We start from the raw sequence: 27,748 nt of genomic DNA, 5'->3' as shown, positions 1-27,748 counted from the left end.
TGCCAAAGGGTAGATGTAGTCACTAGTGATGTTGGTCTTAAAATCTCTCATCATTCTTCCCGCACATTTAATTAATTCTGGTTTCCAATTATCTGGAATGTTAAAGCCACCCTGAAATAGAAAGAAAATGATTAATGAAATACAAAGTAATTCATGAAAATGATCAATTTATTAAGATAATTAAAATATTTTCTAACATATACATCCTCCCATATTCTATTCTTGAATTCTTGCGGGACTTGTCTCCAATCCTTATAATTGAGAGGGATTGTTCTCCTAGTTTTAACTCTAAGGTACGATTGCATCTCGCCATATGCTTTCCCTATAGGTTGACCCTTATCATTAAACGTAATATTTCTTCTTATTCCCTTAGCTTTTTGATTATTTATATTGTTCTTCTTTGTTGGGCCTCACCTATTTGGTGTGTTCTCCTCTTCAGAATTTTTCATCTGCACATAAACAAGAATTAACGTTACAATTATGACATAAATAAATACATATTTAACATAAAAATTAATACATTACTCACTGGACACAGTTTCTTTTCCTTTTTCTTTTCTTAGTTCACTACTACAAAAAAGACTTTTTAGGACTAGCATTGCGAGAGTCCTCTATCTAAGAGCCTTAAAAACTGAAGTTTTTTAGGACTTGCATTGCGAGTCCTAAAATATTGTTTTTAGGACTCGCGTTGAGAGTCCTAAAAACTCCCGTTGAGTGCCTTTAAATAAGTTTTTAGGACTCGCAACGCGAGTCCTAAAAAATCAGGTTGAGTGCCTTTAAGTAATCCTAAAAGAATGTTTTTAGGACTCGCAATGCAAGTCCTAAAAAATGTCGTTGAGTGTCTTTAATTTAAGATTTTAGGACTCGCTTTGCATGCCATTAAAAGTAATTTTTTTAAAAAAAAAATTCAGCTACAATTTTCATTTTTATTAAAAAAAAACATATATCCCTTTAAAAATCCAAAATGTATTATATATGTTAGATTTCTAAGATTTTAGTTTTTAAAAAATTAATATATATTTATTTTAAATTAAAAATTATGATTTAAATGAAAAGTCCAAATTTTAATACAAATCAAAGTTCATAACAAACCACAACACACATTCAAAACTTGACAAATTATATTAGCAAGAACATGAACGATATTAATATTATAGTATCACAATAATAGACAAACAACAACATGAAAACACAGATTTCATACATACCATAAACAAATTATAATTTGTCAATCTCCAAAACCTATAAACTAAACAGATGGATTATGATGCAGGGTTGTCTTAGCAACTACAAGTAATAGCAACTACAAGTAAAGGGTAAAACTTCAACATCTTCCAACAACTAATCAAGTAGATTAAAAGTTCTACCCCTTACATGTGAGAATATTGCATTGTCAAATAAAACAAATAATTAAAATCAGAATGTCATTATAACATGAACCTTAAACTACAACCCTGAGCCAAGATTGCCAAAGTAACATTTTTTTCTTTTCACTCTCTCCTTCGTTTTCTCCATGCGTACTCCCTCTTTGTCAATCAACAAACCTGCGAAAAGAAACAAACAAAAAAAAAAGTATAAAACTGAACAGTTTTAGATTTTCTATTCCAAAATACACAACATGATTGACGGTCCATTAGGATCAACAAGAAATATGTGAAGTATAAACCAGCTCAGCAGCAAAGAAAAGCATAAAATGAATATAAGACTTGATTTACCAATCATATAAGAAAGAAAAAACATTGCATACTGCAAGGATCAAAGGAGTTATCAGAAACAACAACAGTATTAAAATTAGTTATACTCAACAGGGAACGAAAAGTGTTATAGATTTTAGTTTTACTATTTGCAAAATTTAAGAGGATGCCAAAGGAAGTCAAATCCCAATGTATACACAAAAGGGAATGAGTATAGTGCACCAAAAAAAAAGGAAATGATCAAAGAGTCAAAGAAAAGAAATGGTATAATATTATAATGAAATATTTTCAGTCTTATAAATAACTAATGATGTCAAATTAATCAATAATATAGTGATTTTGAGATGTATCTCTAATTTAAATCCACTCTAGTGCATTATATATCATTAAGTTTATATTTATATTCACTCCAACATTCGGAACCTAGTACTGTTGTTCACTCCAACTTTCTCAACCTACTACCAAAATATTTAAAGGGCTCTCAATTTATTTAACTTCATTAGTTGTTCTAATTAATAATATCAGAGAGAGAAGAAAAGATTTTAGCCACAATTATTTTTTCTACTATCAAAAGGTCAGTCTTTAAATTCTCTCTTATCTGCTTCGCTCTAAATGGAAGTGCAACAAGTTATTTAACTTCTATTCTATCAACAATCCCTCCAATGAGGTAAACACCACAAAGTAATGGTTGTATATGCTAGTTCCTAACTCTCCCAGTCAACTATCCAAAAGACCATGAATTGTGGTTTTAAAATTCTATTCTATTTGATAATTTAGAAACAGAGGAAAATTTTATGACTCTAAAATCGTATGTAGTGCTTCACAATTGAGTACAGGAAAGTTTAGTTTTTAGATATTGAACTGTCACAATATACTGGGCACTATGATAATCATATCTAATGTCTAGACAGACCACGCTGATTGATCCAAGGCACTTCTATCTTTGAAGAAAAACAAACATCAACTAATACAAATATTACCTGAAGAGTAGTTTTCTCTTCTTCTAACAGTTGATTACCAACAACTGCAGCATCCTCAGGACCAACACTGAAAACTTGTAGACCATATCAAATGCAATCATTTCTCAGGAAATTAAGCAATAAAGTAATACAAAATAGACATAATAAAGAAAAGATATGGGGGAAAAACAATACATCTAACCCCTAAAATCTCTATTGTTGCTACTAAAGAGAGTTCATTGCATGAGTAATTTCCATGGGCTACACCAAAGTAGTGTTTTCATTGATTTAGGAGACTTAAAAGTTGCCACTTAAGAAGTAATATATAGCAAAAGATTAGAGATTGAACTGATGTTCTTTTCATACTTGCATTAAATGGTCAGCATGAAAAAAAAAACAAGAAAAAAAGAAAGAAAGAAAGAAAGAAGATTATTCTTATAATACAAAACAAACATTGATGGTGCTCCATTTATATGTTTTGGGTTCAGTTGAGGCCATAGAGTTTCTACAAAAGCATTGTAAAAATTAAAAAACTGAATAAAAATAAAAATCAAACTTACCATACATTGGGAGCTTTGGAATTGTAGAAGATGACAATGTGGAGATTGAGGACCTTTGGAGCTGTGGAACTCGGATATGTCTGAAGAAATGAACGAGAGGAAAAAGAGCCCAACCACATGGTCGTGCCGCTACCTACACCACCACCTACGACCCCTCTACGAGACTGAGCCACCCACGACCCCTGCGCGAGACCGAGCCAGCCAAGACCCCCGAGCCCCTACCGTTTGTGCCGTTTGCCCATGACCGACACCCAAGCCCCCACATTATCGCGCCGTTCATGATGTTCACCGAGCGTGAGGGAGAGGAAGTTGGAGGGTGAGTGTTGCGGCTGTGAGAAGTGAGAAAGAGAAAGAGATAGGGTTTAGGGGAAAGGGAAAAAAACGTGTGGCTTAGGTAGAATTTTTAGTTTTTATTTTAGTTTTAAATAAAAAATTTAATGATATTAAGAAAAAAGTACAATAAAATATTATGATATATTATTAATTTTTATTTTCTAATTATATTTAAAAACTAACCATTTATAATTTTTTAAAATAAAATTTAAGTATATTATTCTTTATATCATAATTAATTTAAATTTTTATATAAAAATTATTATAAATAAAAAGTTAATAATATTAAAAATTTAGAAATTTTTTTTAGAATTTAAGACACTTATGAGTTTTTAGGACTCCCAAAGCAAGTCCTTAAAATTATTAAGTAAAACACTTATTTTTTAGCCCAGATTTTTTTAGGACTCGCATATTCTTTTAGGACACTCATTGCGAGTCCTAAAAGAGTATTAATGACTCCCAAAGCAAGTCCTTAAAATTATTAAGTAAAACACTTATTTTTATAGCCCAGATTTTTTTAGGACTCACATATTTTTTTAGGACACTCATTGCGAGACCTAAATTGTGTTTTTTCAGGGCTCTCAATGAGTGTCCTAAAAACTCTATAAATATTTTTAAGGACTTACATTTAGGTGCGTGTCCTAAAAAAGTGTCCCGTAAAAGGTATTTTGTAGTAGTGGTTGATTCACAATCTACCCATATTCCGTCTCTAATATCATTTCTAATGTATTCCCCATCATCATCATCTTCATTGAAATCATGGATTTGCTCAACTTGCTCATGTATTGGTTGTTCAACAATAAAATTATCATGAAACAAATCATCATTTTCTTCGTCATTTTCATCTTCTATAAACTGCCTCTCCGGGGTTCGTAAAACAATTGACCATTTATCATCAGCAGGATCAGTTATGTAAAACACTTATTTTGCTTGGGTAGCCCTGATGACAAGATCATTCTTATGACCTTTCTTACTTAAATCAACCAAAGTGAATCCAAGTTCATCAATTCTAACCCCAACATTGTTGTCCACCCAAGAAAACTTGAGAAGGGGAATGTGAAATAAGGAATAATCAAGCTCCCATATTTCTTCAACAACCCCATAATATGTCATAGCTACTGGATTATTGTCTTTTGCACTAGCGAAATGCATTGCGTCTGCAACAATACTTACTCCATTATTTTGAACCATTCGAGCATCATCTCTTGACTTTGTGTGAAACCTTTTTCCTCCAACAATGTAAGCATGGTGCTTTATTACATAAACACTTGCTCCAAATTATGCGTTTTAACTCTATCGACACTCCATGGTTTTCTTCTCCCAACCTTACTAGAATAGTATTTTTCAACCATCGAATAAATGTTTTATGATGCTCATCTATAATCCATTTCTGTTTATTTTTAACCTTGTTTGGAATCATTGATTGTAATAACTCCATTTGCTAACTGCAAATACAAAGTACAACATTAAAATTTCAATTATACATAAAAATGAGCATAATGTTTATTAAATTTATAACTTACGTTATATATGGTTGAACCTCAGGATTGTTTTCCAACACAAATAAATGTGCTTGAGAAAATTTTGCACGAGATATGGTCACTACTGTTCCTTTCCCTCGTAATCCTCTATCAACTCCATCCGAGTTATTTCGTGGTTTGCTATTTCCGATTGTGTCGACTTCAACCATGTACTCTAAAAAAAATTCCACAGCTTCTTCTGCTAAATAACACTAAACCATACAAGCTTCAGGGCGATGGGGATTACATACATATCCTTTCAATACATTCATATTCCTTTCAAATGGATACATCCATCTCGCCCAAACTGACCCACACAACTTAGATTCTCTTACTAAATGGACCATCAAATGTATCATGATGTCAAAAAAAAAAATGGTGGAAAATATTTTTCAAGCTTGCATAAAGTTTCAACTATTTCATCATGCAATGCATTCAATTGCTTCATTTCTAATTCGTTTATGCATAGTTGATTAAAGAAGATGCACACACTTGTCACACTATCTCAAACTCTTTTTGGTAAAACTGACCGAATGGAAATTGGAAGTAATTGTTGCTTTAATATATGACAATCATGTGATTTCATTCCAATTAACTTCAAATCTTACATAGACACCAAGTTTCGAACATTCGATGAATAACCATCAGACACTTTCATCTCTGCCAATGATTTACATATGGCTTGCTTCTCTTCTTTAGACAATGTAAAACAAGCAGGAGGAAAATATGTGCGTTTACCTTTTTCTTCAGGTGCCAAGCGGTGTCTTATACCCATCTCAACAAGATCTAAACCACTAGAAAAACCATCTTTGGTTTTACCTGGGATATCAAGTAATGTACCGATTATAATTTCACACACATTTTTTTATATGTGCATGACATCCAAGCAATGTCTAACGAGTAAATCTTTCCAGTAAGGAAGTTGAAAGAAAATTGATTTTCTTTGAAAACATCCATTGACTTTTTTGTTTTTATTCTTCTTCCCATACCTAAAGTAAACTTTTTCTGCTTCCTTAAGAATTGGCTCACCTGACAATGGAAAAGGAGCAAGGTCTCGTTCCACAGTACCGTCATATGCTTTTTCTTTATTTCTGTTAGGATGACTTAAATGCAAATATCGTCTATGACCCATAAACACATTTTGCGTCCATTTGGCAAGCAACGGGCCCTTGTGTTGGTGCAAAAAATTGGACAAGCTTGGTAACCTTTCGTGCTCAACCCTGATAGGTTACCATATGCTATAAAATCATTACTAGTCCATAACAACACCGCTTTCAAATTAAATACTTATTTTTTAAAACCATCATATGTCTCAACACCATTTTCATACAACTCTTTCAAATCATCAACTAATGTTTCCAAATAAACATCGATATCGTATCTTGGTTGTTTTGGGCCTGAAATCATTAATGAAAGCATCATAAACTTCCTTTTCATGACCAACCAAGGAGGAAGATTGTACATAACCAGGAAGACATGCCATGAATTATGCCTACTACTAAGAGATCTATGCGGGTTTACTCCATCAGCAGCTAAACCGAGACGAAAATGTCTTGGTTCATTTTTGAATTATGGATTGATATAATCTACCTTCTTCCAGGCCTGTGAATCTGCAGGATGCCAGAGTTTACCATCTTTCACTTGTCTAGTCTCGTGCCATATTAAGTTTTTAGAGTGTTATGCGCTTCGATGTAATTGCTTCAGCTGCGAAATCAAAGGTAAGTACCATAGCACTTTCTGAGGAATAAGTTTCCTAATCTCCTTACTTTTGTTAGATTTGTACCATGGTAAACCACATTATGGGCAAGTGTCCATGTCTGCATACTCCTTACGATATAAAATACAATCATTCGGACATTCATGAATCTTCTCATACTTCAACTCTATCAAACTTGATGTTTTCTTTACTTCATATGTAGACTCCGGAAAATAATTTTCTAGCAGCAAAATCTCTTTAAAACAACTAAAAATTGACTAAAACACTTATCACTAACTCCATTTTCTGCTTTTATGTTATAAACTTTAACCATTGTTGGCAATCTTAGTTTATTGCAACCACTGAACAATTGTCTATCTGCATCTCTAATCATACTATCAAAATTTTCTGGATTATGAACAAACTCTTCTTGTGCTTCATCAATCAATTCTATAGGATGATCATCAAAATCATCTACACCTCGCCTGCCTAATGGATATGGGTCATCATTTAATAATTCCTTATGCCAATACCATTTACTATAACTTATATGAAATTTCAGAAAAAATACATGATCCTTTATCATGGTAATATTCCCCTTTACTCCATTACCACAATCGATACAAGGACAACGGATTTTTTGTGGATCACTACAATTCTTTAGGCAAAACTCTAAAAATTTGTTGAATCCATCTTGAAATTGTGATGTTTCTCTCCTCTCAAGCATCCATGATTTATCCATACTAATAACAATATTAAATTCCTAATAAGTTAGTTGAAAACTTATATTAGGTTCTAGTCTTATAAAGTTTTTTAAAAAATCGACAGAGTTTCCTCTATTACTATAGCATACCGTAATTTCATAATTACCTATAAAAGCAATACAAACAAACATAATAATCAAGCATAGATGAATCCATCATTATTAGGTTCTAGTCTTATAAAATTTTTAAAAAATTCGGCAGAGTATCCTCTGTTTCTATAGCATAGCATAATTTCATAATTTCCTATAAAAACAACACAAACAAACACAATAATCAAGCATAAATGAATCCATCCTTATATCACCACAACACGCAAATTTCCCAGAGCCTACTTCACTAATTTTCAAACATAACTTTCACTAAATCCAATATGCATGATTTAATTAACCTTATCTTTATACATAAATCTTGTAGTAATATAAATAGAAATAAAAAATAACTAACCTTCAATATTACTCTTCAATTCACCCGAAATGAACAACAAAGTCACCACTCAATCGACGATGCTACTAAAACATTACTTACATAATTAGTAAACTACATAATTAATTATCAAACAAATAAATAAATAAAAAACAAATCAAACTAGTTATAGAAACTAATGAACAACACTTTGATCATCTTCAAGCTATTTATTTTTTCAAATATTTAAAAAGCAAATTCATCTTGTCACAATTTCTATAATTTACTAATATACACACATATATAAATATATATTTATAATAAACCAAATTTTTATCATATTATTTAAAATGACAAAATAAACAAATAATTAGAAAAGTTAACAAAATATTAATAAATTTAATTATAAATTCAGAATAATATAAAAAAAACATAGAAAAATAAAAAATTATCATCAAAACAATGTTTTAGTAATCCATACCTATTTTGAAGCTCAAAAACACCTTGCAATGAAAAAAATCCAGAAAGAAACACCAAGAAACCATGAGAAATAATACCCACGGCCAAATGTATTTTTTTCCTCTAAAAAACAAAAAAAGAAGGATTTTGGGACTATATTTTGGTTTATAATGAAGGAGAGTGGTAAGAAATAATGAAAAAAAAGGTTTGATTCAAGAAAATGGTGTTGCCGCACGGTTTCATTAATGGAGGTTTTGGAGTTTCAACAGAGGAGAGAAGAGGGATTATGGACGTTCGGGTAGAAGAAGGGGGTTTTAAAACCCTTCTACTTCGGTTTTTATATAAAAACCGCAGTAGAAGGATTTTAAGGGGGCTGGGCTATGCACTTTCTACTGCGGTTTTTATGTAAAAATCGAAGTAGAAAGTGTACTTTCCACTTCGGTTTTTACATAAAAACCGCAGTAGAAAGTGCACAGCCACTAATAAGGGACGCATTTGGCTTGACCGTTTTTTACATTTTTATTCTCTCTAAACAGAAGTCACAAGTCTGTGCAACCAAACATGACCCTCTTTCAATTGAATTTTTAACTTCATTTTTTAAAAAAAGCAAAGTAGTATCTAATTTTTTTTATGGCCAAATTCAAAAGCGAAGTAAATGAGTTTAAAAAGGCTTTTACTTCAGTTTTTTTGTATGCTGACTATAAAAACTGAAGTAAAAACATATATTTCTAGTAGTGTCGATGAAATCAGTGGCTAAGGAGAAGGCTAACTAGAATAATGAGCTCGAAGTGTTGGTCGATCTTGAAAGACGCGTTAACCTTGCATTCGAGCTCAACAGTGACGGAGGCAGTCAAGCCTTTGGGTAGGCTTAAGCCCTCACTGAAAATATTAAAAAAACCAACATATACATATATACATATTGATATTTATTCATTTGTCTTTTTCGTTTATATATTTATAAAAGAAAGATGTGTGTAACTTTTATAAAGAATAAGACATTAATTAAATTTGTTAAGCCCATTTATTTCAAACCAAACCCAGCCCAATAAATTGATAATGATATATTTAATACCCAAGTAATTGTACGGTTATATTTGTTTCCTATTAGGCTATTAGATTTTTTTTTTTTTTCTTTTATAGGAAGTCTCTTCAAATTCTCTAGAAATTTCCTTTTCAGACCAAAATTTTTATAGTAAAATAAAATAAACTTTGAGAGCAAGCTATCATCTCAAAAAAAAAAAAAAAACCTTTGAATTGGAGAACAAACCCATACGTTCTTGGTTGGTGAGGCAAGTGTGAGCCAAAATTCAAAGGGGTTTTAGAAAATAGCACAACCAATTGCAAAAGTGAGTAACTTCTTCTTTCTTCCTTTACTTTTTTTTTTAATATAATAAATGGTTTAAATAACACAACAAAGTAGTTCATTTTGTTTTTCTTTCTTTTGTTTTTCAATTTCTGTTAGTGATTGATTTTTTTCTTCTATTTGCATTTGTTTAGAAATTAGATGTCGTATAAAGATATATTATATATATATATATCTTTTTCTTTTCTTGAGTGAACCCATAGAAATCATATTCACAAGTCTTATTATTAATCTTTCATATATTTAACTGCAATAGGTATGAAGAGGAATTTTAAAAGTATACAAAATTCCTCAACTTCTATAGGAAAGAATGATAAAATTACAAAATCAAGTTATGCGGATGTCAACATAAATCTTGAAGATCTTGAAAGTGACCCAGGATTGAGAACACCAATTATGGACCATCCTTTAAAAATTCGTGATCAAGTTCGGCGAGCATATATGCAAAAAGGTCCTTGTCAACCTCACCTCAAGCCATTTCCATCGACAAAAGTTGGAACTCAATCAAGAGCATTCAACGGTGCTTGGTATGAGGAATTTCAAAATTGGCTTGAATATAGTGTATCAAAAGATGGTGCATTTTGTCTGTATTGTTATCTGTTTAAATCAAATTGCGGAGGACAATCAGGTGGTGATTCATTTGTTGGTCAAGGATTCAGAAATTTTAAAAATGGAAAAGCAAGACTTTATACTCATGTTGGAGGTCCATCTAGTGTTCACAATCAAGCTAGGAAAATGTGTGAAGCGTTAATGAACGAAAAACAACATATTCAAACATTTTTTGAAAAACAATCAAAGCAAGCTCGTAGTGAGTATCGAAGTCGTTTGGAAGCAGTTGTTGATTGCATTCGTTTTTTATTGCGACAAGGGCTTGCTTTTCGTGGTGATGATGAATCTGGAGACTCGAGTAATCAAGGTAACTTTCTTGAGATTTTAAAATTTCTTGCTGATCATAATGAAGACATCAAAGCAGTTACATTGACAAATGCTCCTGAGAATTTAAAATTAACATCACCTGATATTCAGAAAGATATTGTGAGGGCTGCAGCTTTTGAAACACTTGATATCATTATTAAAGAAATTGGAGATGCGTTGTTTTCTATTTTAGTTGATGAATCTCGTGATATTTCAACTAAGGAGCAAATGGCTATTGTGTTGCGATATGTAGATAAAGATGGGCGTGTGATTGAACGATTTGTGGGAATTGAACATGTGGCAAATACCACAGCTGTGTCACTTGAAGGTGCTATTGATAAATTATTTTCTAGATATGGATTAAGCATATCTAAATTGCGGGGACAAGGTTATGATGGGGCAAGCAATATGCAAGGAGAGTTCAGTGGTCTTAAAACTCTTATTTTGAATGAGAATCCATCAGCTTTTTATGTTCATTGTTTTGCTCACCAACTTCAACTTGCTCTTGTAGCTGTCGCAAAGAAACATATTCTAGTTGCTTATCTTTTTAGTGTGGTAACTATGGTGATAAATGTCGTTGGATGTTCTTCTAAGCGTTGTGATATTCTTAGAGAAAAGCAAGATGCTATTATTTCTGAAGCACTCAAGTGTGGTGAAATTTCAAGTGGAAGAGGGCTAAATCAAGAAACCAATCTTAAACGTCCCAGTGATACTCGTTGGGGTTCACATTATGCTACATTGGTAAGCTTGATTAACTTATTCTCCCCTATAACTAATGTTCTTCAAATAATAGTAGACGATGGGCGAGCAAACTCTGAACAAAGGTTTGAAGCAAGTAATTTATTGTCTTTGATGTTAACATTTGATTTTATATTCAGTCTACATTTAATGAAAGCATTGTTGGGAATAACAAATGAATTGTCAAAAGCACTACAGAGAAAAGATCAAGATATTGCAAATGCCATGAAATTAGTGGAAATTTGCAAGAAAAGATTACAAGAAATGAGAGACAATGAATGGGATTCCTTTCTTAATCAAGTCTCAACCTTTTGTGCTAAATATGATGTGGATGTTCCTGATATGGATGATACATTTGTTGCCCAAGGTCGATCACTGCGCAAAACTCAAGAAATGACAAATTTACATCACTATCGTGTGGAATTCTTTTTTGTTGTTATTGATATCCAACTTCAAGAGCTAAATGAACGTTTCAATGAGGTAAACACCGAACTACTTCTTTGTTTAGCTTCTTTGTGCCCTGGTGATTCATTTGTAGCTTTTGACAAAAAAAAGTTGGTCCGGTTTGCTGAGTATTATCCCAAAGACTTTTCTACTTTTGAGCTTATAATACTCGATGATCAACTTGAAACTTACATTATTGATGTACGTACTACTGAGAAGTTCTTGGGTTTGAAAAGTATTGGAGATCTTGCTCAAAAAATGGTCGAGACAAAGAAAGATATTGTCTATCCACTGGTGTATCGACTTATTACATTGGCATTGATTCTACCTGTTGTTACTGCTACGGTGGAAAGAGTATTTTCTTCTATGAATATTTTGAAAAATAGATTGCGTAATCGAATGGGAGATCAATGGATGAATGATTGTTTACTTGTGTACATTGAAAAAGACATTTTCAATAGCCTTGACAATGAAGTTATCATGCAACGATTTCAAAACATGAAAACCCGTCGAGGCAGATTGTAATTTTTATTTTATTTTCTATAACAGTGTCCTATTTTATTTTGTTGAACATGAAAATTTATAAGGACAATTTATTAGTTATTTTTGTTAGTTTCGAATTAATATTTATATTTGTCCAAGCCCTCACTGAGCATAATTTCTGGCTCCGTCACTGAAATATACTTTTCATGTAGTTTTCGATAAGAGTTTCAACTTCATTTCCTCAATGACCTAATTTTTTCTTTAACTCATAATATTAGTCTATAACTAATATTATAAACTTGAGCTGTAATATCAATTCATAACCAACGTAATAAATAGGAATATAAAGAGAACACTTTATGGCCACTTTCTATACTTTCTCTTTCTCTATTTTGTGCTTCATTTTATCATTGTTTCAATATTTCTCTGTCACTCTTTGATCAATCCCTTAAGTATTCTCTTTCGAATTTCATCATCCTTTTAGAGGGACAAGAAGGGAGGGCGCCTCCCCAATTTTTTTCCTTTATATTTTTAATATATTAAATAAATAAAATAATATTTTAATATAAATTTTTAAAAATTTAGTCATCAAACCCTCACAAATAATTTAATTCACAATTTTTCCTTAATACATTTTTGTATCGCACCGTCACTGCCTTTTAGTCTTTCTTTCCCTTCAATTGGTGGTTTTGGTGTGAAGAAGATGATTCAAATCCACCTCTTTGTACTACTTGGGAGACATTTCGAGCTATTTTGTCACTAATTGAAGCAACAACAATTCATTATTATTGCCTTCAAAATTTATTTTTAGGCTTCATTGCCATTCAAGTCCTTATCTCTCATCCTTATTGTCTATTATTTTCTCATTTCATTAGACAATTATTTTTTTTTTCTTTTTATTCTATATAAAACTCTTGAAATCTAAAGGCAGTTTTAAAAAATTTATTTGCATATACGTACACATCAAGCTCAATCTTATCAAAATTAAAAATGAATAATTTTGACAATAAAAAGGGATCATAGGAATATTGAGTGGATTGATATATAGTTATATACATATATTTTATTTTATTTTACCTTACTTTTTAGGTCAGTTCAAAATCAATGTGAAGATAAACAGCATATTATATCACTTGTTTTCATATCAATTACAAACCAATGTAAGCACCCTTTACATATAATAGTCCATGGTTGGGCTATTATATAAATGTATGGCATAAGCTAAGCAAAAAGCTTCATGGCCGATTTGTCAAAACAAGTAGTATTCTTATGAAGTATGACGAGGTTTGCCAAAATTTGCATAAAATATATTATTGGCAATGTATCTATCAAATTTCATAGAAATATCCATGTGAAAGTTTTCAAATCAAAGCCATTAATGATTCTCACATGTTAGAAGAAAAATCAGTCTAACACCAATATTTCAAATATCGGTTGTGTTGTTTTATAAATTTCTTTTAAGTAATATAAAATAAAATGGTTAGGAAAATATATGTTGTATCAATGGAAATGGTTAAAACTATTACAACTATAAACAAAATAATACAAATAAACTAAGATTGATTAAATAATGTTACAACTCTATGATTGAAAAATACAAATAAATAAGAGAAGAACTAGAAGAAGAGAATGGTGAATACAACTCTAAACAAAAAGATACAAATAAGTAAAAGTGTTTGAAACAAAAGAAATAAATGATTATAATTCTTAAACAAGAAATACAAGTAAATAAGACAAGAAGAATAAGAAGAAAAGCAATAGTAGAAAATGTAAGAACACGAACAAAAAGCAAGAAACTGTCACTCACACAACCAAAGTGAAGAGTGTTGAGGATTACCAACTTGAACAAGGTTTGAAACCTTTGTCCAAAAGCTTATTTCCCCCTAACTCAAGCACTAAGGGAACTCTCACAATTTTTGGAAATAGCTTTCTGGAATTATCAAGTATCTAGGTGTTTTCTAGCCAAGTAGAGAAATAGATAGAAAAATTGTGTCTTACAAGTGAGCAACAGGCTCCTATTTATAGAGTTTAGAGACACTCTTTGAATTTCAAATTTCACCAACTCCCATGGCTGTTACCAACTATTAATTGGATGTTTATGGAGTTAAAAATGAGAATTGAGAGTTATTTGTGTTTTTGGAGCGGTTCAAAAAGGTTGGAAAAACTAAAATTTGGTTAGTCAGACACTGTGGCCATGGTCGTGGCTCTCTGTCCCCCAGGATGTGGCCATCAGTGCTCCTGGCCGCAGCCACTGCCCAATTTCAGCACACACATTTGTGTTGTTTGTCCAAACGATTCCAAATCATTCCCAATTAATTTTGTAACCCCCAAAACACATTATTGGGGTTAAAATCATATCTCTAACATCAATTTCACATATGGATTTAAGAAATTCAACTCAAAATTATGTAGCAACAAATCTACACAATAATGAGCAATATTTGGAAGTTACAAATTTGTAACACCAAATATGTTACATATTTGTATATACACATATATCTAAATATTGTAACTCTCTTGTACATGTTACAATATGTGACACTCTTTCTCACATTTATTTAATCTAAAACATTATATTATAAAATAATATAACATTACATTATATTATAAAATAATATAACATTCTCCCACTAGATTAAATAGTTATCTATTGTAACACTTATTTAATCAATCAACATTATATTTTAAAATATAACATATCCCCCAGTTGATTAAATAATAACTCTCTCTTATAGAAGTCATTGCATTGGTGCATAAAATAAAGTGTTTTTCAACTCGAACTTTATTATAGTGCAATTATCACAAAATTTGTTGAAACTTTGGTTGCACTAGGCATTGAACCATCATTTCATGATAACAAATCGGTGATAACTCACACCTTTGCCATGTTCACTTGAGACCTCTATGTCTCACTTTGCACTGTTAATGGCCATGTGCACTTTCCATTCATGGACATTCTTGAGACAACTCCAAATTCTCATAAAAGGCGGCACCACCCCTAGGTCCATATAGGTAGAACTCTTACATTATTTTGGTACCAAAAATAGTTTTCTTCACAAGACTGAATTCGATTAAAAAACCCTCTCGGTTTTAACCTTCAATTTGGTAACTCATAAGTACTCAACATCTTAGATGGGACTTGTTTTGAGTACAACTAACATTCACTTCATTGACTTGTTATTACCTATTGAACCTAACACTAGTTAAATAACTAGATAGGTTACCATCAATTGTGAATCTCTATAGGGAGTTCAAGTCCCATCCCTCGAGATGATGTAGCCACTAAATCTGTCGTTAGTGGCTTAGTGAAAGGATCCACCAAGTTTTCACTTGTTCTCACATAGGATACTGAGATGACTCCTCTTTGAATCAATTATCTTACATATCCATATCTTAGACTAATGTGTCTAGACTTCCCATTATACACTCCGTTGTATGCTCTAGCCAATGTTGCTTGCCTATCACAATGTATCGATATAGTGGATACATTATCTTTCATTAGTGGTTTCTTTATCAATAGATCCCTTAACCATTCAGCCTCCTTGCCAGTAGCAGCTAGAGCTATAAACTCTGCTTCCATCGTGGAATGAGATATACAGGTTTGTATCTTGGAACACCAAGAAATTTCACCTCCACTAAGTGTAAATACCCAACCAGTTGTGGAAAAGTTTTCCCAAGATTTGATATCCAGCTTGCATCTGTATATCCTTCTAAGATTGAAGGAAATTTGGAGTAGTGAAGACTTAGTCCTTTGGTTTTCTTGAGATAACCTAGAATTCTCCCAATAGCCTTCCAGTGATCCACACTTGGATTATTTGTAACCCTACTAAGTTTACTTACCACAAATGCTATATCAGGTCTAGTACATTGGGCAGTGTACATAAGACTCCCTATAGCACTAGTGTACTCCAATTGAGCCACTTATCTTCCTTCATTCTTCTCTAGTTTTACACTATGATCGAATGGAGTATTGGAATCTTTAACCTTGAGATAGTTAAATTTGTTCAATAATTTTTCAAAATAGTGGGCTTGCCATAACACAAAACCCCCACTATGTTTCTTCACTTTGATACCAAGTACGGTGTCGAATTCTCCAAGATCTTTCATCTTGAAGGTTGATGATAGAAACCTCTCCGTTTCTTCAATCCCTTTCATGATATCACTTAGAATAAGCATGTCATCCACATATAAGAAAACAATGATCACATATCCCTTACATGTTTTGGAATACAAACACTTCTCTCCATTGTTATGCCTAAACCCATTAGGCATGATGACTTGATCAAATTTCTCATGCCATTGCTTAGGATCTTGTTTCAATCCATATACGGATTTTACAAGTCTACATACTTTATGTTCATATCTTGGTAGGAAAAACCATTCAGGTTGTTCCATATAGACCTCCTCATTGAGGTCACCATTAAGGAATGTCGTTTTGACATCCATTTGATGAACATAAAAGTTGTGTATAGAAGCTAAAGCGAAGAAAACTCTTATAGAAGTTGTTTTTGCAACCGGCGCATAGGTATCGAAATAATCAATACCCTCTTTTTTCCTAAACCATTTAGCTACTAATCTAGCTTTAAAAGTTTGAATAGTGTCGTCAGCGTGGTATTTTCTCCTAAATACCCACTTACTCCCAATTGGCTTAGACCCCGGTGGGAGGTCTACCGATTCCCAAGTGTTGTTGGAAAGAATTGAATCCATCTAGCTAATGGCTTCTTTCCAAAACGCAATATCTCTTGATTGCATGGCTTCTCTGTAAGTCTTAGGATCATCCTCAACAAGAAGTACAATATGAATTTTCCTAATGACTTCCTCTCTATTTCCTTCTACCATGTAGAATGAAATTTGTTGAGAATCTATCTCATCCAATCCTAGACTTTTCTCCTTCCTAACCCTTTGATTTCTTCTAAGTTCAATGGGTTGCTCTACATCCCTTTGAGATTTCTCCTCTTGAGAATCATTTTTGGATGTAGATGCTTGAGAATTGTTCTCATATTACAAATTCTTTGTTATCCCCAAAATTTTAGTTCAATGATGTGGCAATCAGAAGTGATAGGTGGCAGTGGATGATCATCAAGCGACACATTAATGGTTAATAAATATTTTGACCAAGGGAAGTGCAAAGGTTAGAAGATGACCTACAGAGTTTTTATACCACTGGTCGAAAGAACATGGGCCGAGAAGATGGTTTTATCTGGTTAGGAAGTTATTTACCCGACCAGGTAAGAATTTACCTGGCCAGTAAGTGATTTTCCCAACCAGGTAAGAATTTAACTGGTGAGGGAGTGTTTCATCCGACCAGTTACATCAGAAAGGAGTTTCACCCGACTAGTTACATCAAAAAGGACTTTCACCCGACTAGTTACATTAGAAAGGGGTCTCACCCGACCAGCTATGCCAAATTGAAGAATGTAGCTGACCGGATGTATCAGAATCTCAGGAGTTAATTGCCTAGTGACTTCTTTACAGAATCTCAGTAACAACTTCAACCCGAATCGCTCGTAACTACCACGCGAATCTCTCAGATATCCCGAAGTAATAGCTATCATGTTGTAATTTGAATTTGTTTATTACTTTATTAATTAAAGTTGGTTGAAACAACCAAGGACCCCGTCAAAACGGGATATTTTTCATGTATGATCCATGAGCCTATAAATAAAGGGATCATGACATCATTTTAGGGGAACTGATCTTTTTGGAGACTTTTACACTTTTAGACTCTCTAACTTTTAGACTTTGGGACTGTGACTTGGGACATTCTTGGGGCATTTTATGAGAAAGCTTGTATTCTCTAGAGAGAGAAACTTTGTATTTTTCTACTTACACTTGAGAAACTCAGTTGGCTCAGGTCCATCTGCTCTTAAGTGCAGGCTTCATATATACAACTCCAAGTGGATTAGGCTATTACCAACAAATTGGGGTTGAACCACTATAAAATTATTTGTGTCATTATTATCTATTCAAGGTTTATTGTCATTTTGACGTCTACTCGTCATTGGCTAAATCATGGTCAACATTTTTGGTGCTTTCATTGAGAGCCTGAATAGAAGAAATACACTACTATCCTACCAATATGGCGCTCAAGAAGCCCGGTACGTCAACTGTAAAGGAAAATGTTAGACCAGAAGGTCCAGCACCTGAGAACCCTGACACTGAGCCCAGGGTCTTTCTCGAGGAGACAACTCCAGGAAGCCATGGGGGCTTTCCAGGAAGAGATGATGCAATTCAATGCTTAGCAGGAGTCTTTTGCTGATGAAATGGCCAGGAAGAAAGCTGCATTTGAGCAGCTGAGATGGGAAATGGATGCCAGAAGCGAAGAGATCAGGCGACAGCAGAAGGAGGCCGACCGGCGACATCACGAGGAAGCACTTGCTCTAGAAGCAGCTACTCTATTGGCCCATGCCAATGCCCAAGCAGCGGCACGAACAGCTGCCCAGGGAGCAAGAAACAATAATGCTCGTCAGATGTCCCCTATTGGCAGGCCCGCCAGACAGATGTAGAGGCAATCCCACTGGTCGGGCAGATGATGGGGTCTGCTCTCAAACTGCGTCGACGCAAAGGGAGAATTCTAGAACCCCTTCCAGAAGCCACCTGTCAGAAACTTCTCGATCAGGAAGTCCCCAGTCAGGTAATAAGAAGACTCTGCCCGGGTATAACCAGGCCAGAGTTCCTTGAGATAAGAAAAATCCACAGTATAAAGAGGAATATGGTCGAGATGAGGCTGATAGTCATCAAACTGATCGGTCAAAAGAAAAAGAGGGAAACGACCAACAAGAAGGAGGAAAGGACTGCCCGGGCCGTGCCAAGAAGCCACCACTACATCCTGGCCAGCAGCGTAGTGGAAGAGAGCAGGTCTCGTGTAGTAAGCCCTCCAAAAAATTGAAGAGTATAGTGTTCGACCGGCTAGGAGGACATGCTACCCGAAAGGATTTGGGAGACATCATCAGCAACAAGAGGAAGACCGCCCGGTCGAAGGGCGAGATCTTACCCACCCTGGCGATCAAGTAGATATACTTGACGACAGTGCAGCAGATAGAAATGCCTGACGAGGACGTCAAAACGCTGAAACATCATCAGTTGTACCGATCATTCAAGCCCAACTTGGCGCACTAGCGGCTACAATGCAAAGTTTGGCTAAGCGACTTACTAGTTGAATGATATCGACCATAAGAATGACAACCCTTTCGGTATACTTTAACAGTGTTCAATTGGTTGGTAAACTGGGCAGTTTTCAACTGGTCGGTATATTCTCGCAAAAATGAACTGGCCAGTAAAATCGAGCAGTGTTCCACTGATCGGTAGATCAAGAAGTGTTCAATTGGTCGATAAACTTGGTAGTGTTCAACTTGTCAGTGAATTTGAAAAGTTGTCAACTGGTCAGTAAAATTCGGGCAGTGTTCAACTGGCCGGTATTCACCTGGTCAGACAAACTGACAGTAATTGGGCAGTGTTCAACTGCTCAGAAACTCTCCATATACTCTATGTGTTTCATGAGTAATTAACCATTGATCACTTGGGAGCACATATGTATACGGGTATATAATTTATCTTGCTACAATTCCAGGGTGAAAGATCGAAAGTTCCAAGTCGGTTATTTGGTCCTGACAAAGGTGTTCATCAAAGACCCAGCAGCTGGAGTGCTAAGACCAAATTGGGAAAGACTTTATCAGATGAAGAAAGTTTTGCCTCCTGGCACTTACAACAAACTTTATTGGCTGAATGGAGCCTGATCAGGAACCACTGGAATGACAAGCATCTGAGGATATATTATCGCTAAATACTGCTTTCAGAGTGGTAGCTTAATTTCAAGTTGTTTAACTTGTTATTTAAGTTTGGTTTATGAGTTGGTTATTTGCTGACCAATCATTTATCTTTGAACAATTTTTGTTGTTTAAGACTCGTTATTAGACACATTTTGTCCTTTATTAATTTACGAGTAATGAAAGAGACTACGCACAGCGTGGTCGATTCTTGCTACAAATATGTATGTGTGTTAATTTTTCTAACAGTGTTCAATTGGTCGGTAAAATCAGACAGTGTTCAACTGCTCGGTACATTCAAGCAGTGTTCAACTGCTCGAATATTTTCCATATATTCTATGTGTTTCACAAGTAATTGACTGCCCGAACAGATTTAGTCAAGTAGCAAGTGACCAAGGATCTTTCAAGCTTCAATCACTTGGGGGGCACATGGGTTATACTGGTATATAATTTAACACAGCAATAAGAGCACGAGTTAAGATATTGTTTTTTAGGCTGACTTGTAAATTTTAGAAGTCAAAAAAGGCCATTAAGTTAGCTTGTTTGACAAAGCTTACGTAACTTGGAATTTTGAAAATTTTCAAGTTAGAAGCAATATTCGTGTGAAAATAAACATTATGCTCATAAAATGTTAGAGCAATAAGAGTGTGAGAAAATATACTTAGTAGGGACTTATGAAATGTCTTGAATTTCTAAGTTCGAAAACTAAGTACTCATGCGAAAATATACATCATAGTGACTATACTAATCACAAAAAACTTATAATGTTTTAAGTCTAAAAAGACTTAGAATGTTTCAAGTTAGCAAAGAAAAGTAAAGTATAAAGGCCAACAGCTTGGTCGTACGAGAAAAATATAAAAGCTGCGAAGCACCAATTGTCTTCACAAAAGTATAAGAAAAAAGAGTAAACTACTGGCCAGGTACAAAGTTTTGCTAGTCAGGTGCAAAGTTTCCCTGGTCAAGAGAGCAGATACAACTTTCCTGGTCGGCTGAGCAAGCATCACTAGTCGGGTAGGAAACTTTGTGGTTGGATAGGATGCTCTCTAGTTGGCTAAGAGTGTCTACTGGTCAAGTAAACTAGCCTCTGGATGGTTAACACTGGCATCAACATCCAGGACCTCCTCTGGTCAGAATGATAGAGCAGGAGAGGCAGGCACAGTGCCAGCTGGAAGAGCTGCCTCCTCAGCAGCCTTGGCTTTGCATTTGGCGAGTTCGATGGCCTTTGCTTCTTTAGAGAGAAATTCGAGGTTGAGAGGCTTGTTTAACGTCTAAATCTGATAGAAGCAGTTGAATCAAATTTTATCATAACGAGCTAGATCAACTTCCTTTCCAGTTTATCTCTTCATTTTCTTGAGTCTTCTTCTCTAGTTGATCGGTCAATGTCTAATTGGCCTGGATTTGCTTGCTGTTCTTATTAACCAACTCCTCCATCGATCTATCTCGGTTAGCAATTGTTTTCTCAGCTTGCTCAGTCTTTTCTTGGAGATCTTTCTCAGACTTAGTCAGACTTTCAATCTTTACCTGGGCTTCCACCAATTGATCATTCAAGACCTTGACCATCTCCTTATAGTCGACTGCTCGACATTGAGCATGACTAACAGTGATGAGTTCCTGGATTAAATAACCAGAAAAGTATTCAGAATAAGAACAATCAATAAGAAAGTTAGTGTTTCTGATAAGATGCTACACTCATAATTTGAGCAAGGCCTTTGTGAAGGACAACTTCAACGCTTTGTCAGGGTAGAGTCTTGAAGGTCTGAGTTGTCGCTGAATGGTGGAGAGTATGGTCTAGTAACTCTATGTTGTACTCACTAGCAATGCGAATGGGCTCGCTTAAGCAGACTAATCAAGTAGTTTGAAGGCTGACAGAAGAAGGAATAGACGAAGGAGTCAAGCGTGGGATAGTGACTAACTGATCGGATGGTCTCCCCTGGTTAGGCGGTGTAGTCCTCACGACCTTGCTTGGAGGATTCAGGCTGCTACCTTCACCAGTTTTCCTCTTTTGGGCAAAGGGAGTGTTGAACTACTTGAACATGTCTGGATTTGCAAAAAAGTAAAGCGAAAACTCGGTCAGTGAAAACGAGAAATAAATATAAGTGAATGAAAAGTTTTACTGTGACCACATGACTCTACAGACTTTCATCACAATCATTCTCAAATATAATTATGGTTACTATTAGTAAAACCTGAGTTCAGAATTTCATCAAAAACCTCTTCCTCATCTTTAGATGATGAGCTATCTTCTTTAAGGAGCTCAATGCTTTTGCCTTTTCCAGGCCTGGTAGGGAAGGCGGGTCAGTGAGAATTTTCAAGAAGAGGCTCTCTAATGATGAGATTACCTGGTCGGCGTGGCTAGGGTGGTGGTTTAGGAGAGAACTGGTCAGTTACTACTTCGGTATCTGCATTAGACTGATCAGTCGAATCTGCTTCATCAGTAGTGCTGCCCACAACAATGTCTTGGTTGTTTTGTAACAATCCTGCCAATTGAAGATTCTCTAAGGTGACCAACTGCTTAACATCCTTCTCCTCAATGGGCATGTTAGCGAGATCCTCTGCCCGGGAATGCATTTCCCTTGTTAGGAGAGGTTGATTAAAAGGGCATGCATGCGTAAAAACTAGGTTGTTGGATTTAATGTATGGAGTAAGAAAATATTCCATATAATACTTTCCAGGATTTGATTTATGGCCAACACCATGAAGATACTTGATCCCCTTTTGCCTATGAAAGAGGTGGAAAAAACCTGTATTCATGTGGCTGGTGTTAGTCCTAAGATCGAACAAATAGTATACCTCATGAGAGGTATAACATCCCACATTTCCTAATGTGGCTTAGTGCCTGGATTAGGGGGCCGGGAGGCAATAACTGTGTTATTATGTGAATTATATTATAATATAATTATGCTTGCATGTTAGAAATATCAAATATGTGTATGTGGCCCGTTTCTTATAAGAAGGGTATTTTAGTAATTTGACCCGTTCAGGGTATAAATGAAAATATGTGTTTGTGTGATTGAGACCACATTATTATGTGGATATATTTGGGTTACTCGACGTGAGGCGATCCTGATGAGCAAGTTAGCGGAAAAGTCACAACGGGGTTTTATTCCCGGCTCGGGGTGAGCTTGGGGGTATTTTAGTAATTTAGTACATTACCGGGAGTTAGTGGGTAATGGGAAACTATTTGGTAATCATGTGAGAACATTGGAAGTAATGAGAATTATAGGACATAAGTTGTGAATAGCGGGATATGAGACAAAGGACAAAATTGCCCTTGAGAGCATATGAAGAATAGGCTAAGGGCAAGGGGAAAATTAGTCATTTCTGTCTAAGTATAGAGTTTGGTGGGCTGGGAATCTCTCAGATGGTTAAGGAAAATAAAGGAAAGAAGTCTCAGCAACTTACTCTTTCTCTCTCCCTCGTTTTCTCTGTTTTCATGAAGCTTGAAGATTTTTGGGGAAAAATTGGTGATTAAGCCTAGGAATTAAGGCATTAAGCTTGGGGAACTAGAGGATTAGCTCAAGAGGATCAACATAGTAGAGGTAAGATCTTTAATTCAAAATTCAATTATGAAGTTTTTGTGGTTTTGATTGAAGTTTAAAGTTTTGCATGTTTGATAGTTGGGGAAAGAATTTTGGGTTATTGATGGGTTTTTAATCTAGTATTTAGTTAGGTTTGGTTGCTGGAAGGAAGTATATTGATTTTGGGGATTTAATTGGAAGATTGGGGTCTAATTGTGTGGTTTCTAGTTGGGTTCGGCTAAGGGAAAAACCCAGAAATTATGGGTTCGAAGGGCTGGGCTGCGGCCTTGTTCTTGGTGTGTCGCAACCCTATGGAGGAAGAAGGAGCCTGGAGGGCTCGGAGGCAGAGGCTGGCCGCGACACCTTAGGGGAGCGTCGCGGTGCATGTTTTATTTTCCAGGGAGGCCGAGCCTCAGATTTAGAGGCGGTCCGCGACCTTTAAGGGGAAATTTGGCCCTAATGAGGTATTTAGGCCGAGAACTTAACCTTTTGGGCTCGGGGTCGATTTTACTTCCTTGTTGAGTGGAATTCGACGTCTCGGAGGCTAGGATTTGGTCTGGAAACTTTTATTCTCCTGTTGTTAATGGAATTTCTTATTATGGTTGTGACTAGGTCTGTGCTAAGGGCTCGAACAGGGATCTTACTCAAGGGCGTCACTAGTAACTTGCATTCGGATCGAAGGTAAGAAAACTACACCCAGTATGTGAGTGTGTGATTAGGGCTTAGTTCAATGGTCAAATGTAAACATGATTAAGGCTTTGGCCCTGTTAATGAACATGAATATAATTATGTTTGTGATTATTTGGTTAAGTATACTGGAATGCGCATAATTATGATTATGCCTATAAATGGTGTTTGAATGTATTATAATGCATTATAATTGTTGATATGTATGTTATATGAGATATGTGATTGTCTGTTGTTACTAGGAAGCTCGGTTTATAAACCAGAGGGTTATTAGGATGTTAAATGGGGATCAACTTATTAGTCGCGGGCATATTGGACTTCGAGAGACTCGTCTTATAAGTCGAGGGTCGTAAATCTTCGACTTACAAGTCGGGGGCATGTGGGCTTGACTTATAAGTCAAGGACTTAAAGGACTCAGTTAATAAGTTGAGATTGGCATTGTGCACGTGGAGTGCAGGCCACCATGGTTGGGCCACCCTGGGAGTGAAACATGCACTTGACTGGCTTGGATGCCAACAAATTGAAAGGAAGTGTGACACGCACTTGCGTGACCCTATGGTTGCTGATTTGTACAATGAATGCATCAGATTCAGTTATTACTGTTTGGCAGATATATTACTCTGTGAACTGCTTAATATGTTTTCTTGCTGAGTCTTTTGGCTCACAGGTGCTTTGTGGTGCAGGTAAAGGTAAGGAGAAGCTTAACCAGCTATGAGTCGGAGGGTGATAGCAGTGACATGTACATATGCAGTTTGCTCGACCACCACGGCCGAGATGCTCAAGGAAACTAGGGTTAAACCCAACTTTTTCCGCCTAGGTCGGCTTATTATGTAACTTGAATGTTGTAACCAGTTTTTAAACTAATGTTTTTGGGATCCCGTGTAGAAAACATGCTTTTGATCTAATGGAAATGTTTATGACTTAACCAAAAGTTTTTAATACCTAAATCTTTAGTGGCTTAATCACACGTTTAGTCCAAATGACTTGTTTAGCAAGTCCAGCACTGATTTTAAACACACTTGGTAACAGACCCTAAGTAGCAGGGCGATACAAGGGGTAGGTGTATTCCAACCCTGGAAGTGGTAGAGAATGTATTAGGCAGACAGTGCTTGTATACCGTTTGGAGCAATCTGGAAGGGAGAAACATTAAAGTAATCGGCTATTGACCTAAGGAAATGATGCAAAGGAATAGTAGCTCTAGCATAAATGTGATACCTACACCAGGCACAATAGGCACCACTAGGGTTATTGGCTCTTTGGTATGGGTGCAGGGATATCACATTCGCTCCTTCAAGACCCAAAGTCTGAATGTGTTTATCAAACATTTTGGAGTTCAGCTTAGAAGCCTTAGCTACGAACCATGAAGGCATGTGATCCTTTTCTTTCCTCAATTTGAGTGTAGCAGTTTGTTGGATTTCTGTGGCAAAAGTCTGGGTAGCCTTTTTCTTGGGTTTACTAGTTTTTTGAGCTTGGTGAGGAGTCTTTGAAGAGGCTCCACTCTCTATTTCTTCTAATAAATTTTCACCCACAAAGGGCACTCGTTCCACCACCTTTTGCGTTGCTCTGCGAGCTACTTGGGGATCTTGTTCCTGTGGAAGTCGATTGGATTTTTTCACTCTCATCGGTTGGTGCTAACATTGCTCCTTAAGGAACTGATCTTCGTGAAGGAAGTATAAAGCTGATCGCGGAAGTATTTTCTTGAGACGACGAAGATGGTCTTTCGGAGTTCGTTTGCTTGGAGATTTGGAAGAAGAATCACTGCTCGGAAGGGTATCACTTGAAGCGAGAAATTAGGAATCAGAGTCTATTTGGTTGTCACCTCCACTGTAGTCGAAACGATTCATCTACAAAAGAAATGGGGAGGTGAGTAAACCAAACAGAAAATGAGTGCAAAGTAAAAATATTTACTGCCCAGTGAAATTTTTTTCTGAGCAGTGAAAACATTTTACTACCTAGATAAAAATGTATGAGAGCAGTAGTGATAATTTGATGCAGTTCAGAAAGAAAAAGAAATTTTTTAGTCACACAGCACATTCCAAGGCCAACCCGATCAGATGTTGTATATTTTTGTGCTCGGGTGGTGTTTGGGTTCCCGAAGGTGGGTACATACCCGAGCGGCTAAGCATGTGATCGAGCGGATGAAGGGACACCAAGGAGCCGAGGCTTCTTGAGTGGCTAGGTGTGTGATCGAGTGAACGATCGACTAAGTGATGCCGAGGAGCAAGTGTCTGAGGAATCACGACACTGGAGTTGTAACGCCTACTACCCAAGGACCGTTACGGTGTGCATTTTAAACAGTGCTAAATTCGCTAATCGAGTTATTTGGCCATAATCGTGTAACTAACTATGATTAGCAATATAGGGTTAAAATTTTTGGTTAAGATACAAAGTTTCACTAAAATGTAAATTGTATACATTAGGATCCCAAAAATATAATTTAAGGGTTAATTAGAACAAAAGATTTACAACCAGCCTACCTAAGCGGCAAAATAGGGTTTAGCCCTAGTTCCTCTTTAAAACCTGGGCCATGGCAGCCGAGTAGCTGCATATATACAAATCGTCACCTAAGCTCTCCAACTCAAGGATGGTCAAGCTTTCTTTTGCCTTTGCCTGCACCAGATAGCACCCGTGAGCCGAAGCTCAGCAAGAAAACTCAATATCCTCATGAAAAGTAATACACATGTTTCTAAGTCATAATGTGCATGCCTAGCAATAATAGCCCTATTCATGCATGCAAATAAGTTCAGATAATGATTGTGGATCCTGCCCTCATGTATGGATGACTATCAAGTCAATCCTAATCAAATGAGTGATTAACACTTTGAGGTTTTGATAACCATGCTGGGGCTTATAGCCCAAATCAGATAAGTGCTTAACATTTTGAGGTTCTGATAACCATGCTGGGGCGGGTAGCCCTAACCAGATGAGTGATTTAACACTTTAAGATTCTAATAATCATGCTGGGGCGTGTAACCCTAATCTGATGAGTGATTTAACACTTTGAGATTCTGATAATCATACTGGGGAGTGTCCTAATCAGATGAGTGACTTAACACTTTGAGATTCTGATAATCATACTGGGGCGTGTAGCCCTAATCAGATGAGTGACTGATGAGTAAGTCACTAACTTAAACCAGATGAGTGACTATGGAGTCACAAGCTTGAACTAGATGAGTGATTGATGAGTAGGTCATTAATTTGGGCTCAGCACCCACAGCCATGTGATGATGCAATCACCTGAGCCTTCTGGCCCTGACTCTAAGTAACTAGCCATTAGGCTAGACAAGTGCTTTTAATTTTCATCGAACTTGAGGTCGGTCAGGCATTAATGCTCATGATGAGTCATTCAATACTTATGTCGATTAGATCTAATCATTTCGGCTTGTGTTGAACACATCAATGTCGTACTTGACTCTTAAGCCAATACCATATGGCTCGTGCCAATTT

At 35.6% G+C, this 27,748-nt stretch overlaps 1 protein-coding gene and 1 long non-coding RNA gene across 2 annotated transcripts; one reads left to right on the top strand and one right to left on the bottom strand.

Moving 5' to 3' along the window:
- Positions 1-1,184: 1,184 nt before the first annotated feature.
- On the bottom strand, positions 1,185-3,590 carry LOC133833920 (uncharacterized). The gene is made up of 3 exons (XR_009893210.1): positions 3,214-3,590; positions 2,675-2,748; positions 1,185-1,544 (listed from the first exon to the last, which is right to left on the bottom strand). It is a non-coding gene; the product is annotated as an uncharacterized LOC133833920 (long non-coding RNA).
- A 6,418-nt stretch (positions 3,591-10,008) lies between these two features.
- On the top strand, positions 10,009-12,372 carry LOC133779861 (uncharacterized). The gene has a single exon (XM_062219761.1). It carries the CDS (start codon positions 10,009-10,011, stop codon positions 12,370-12,372), a length of 2,364 nt encoding a protein of 787 aa, XP_062075745.1.
- Positions 12,373-27,748: the final 15,376 nt, after the last annotated feature.

Source organism: Humulus lupulus, chromosome 5 (genome assembly GCF_963169125.1).
Source record: "Humulus lupulus chromosome 5, drHumLupu1.1, whole genome shotgun sequence".
NCBI classification, from domain to species: Eukaryota; Viridiplantae; Streptophyta; class Magnoliopsida; order Rosales; family Cannabaceae; genus Humulus; species Humulus lupulus.
The sequence above is the reverse complement of the archived record's forward strand: the minus strand, read 5'-3'. Positions and strand labels throughout refer to the sequence as shown.

Coding starts and splice junctions, on each gene's coding strand:
- LOC133779861 (XM_062219761.1), top strand. CDS start 10,009: ATGAAGAGGAATTTTAAAAGTATACAAAATTCCTCAACTTCTATAGGA.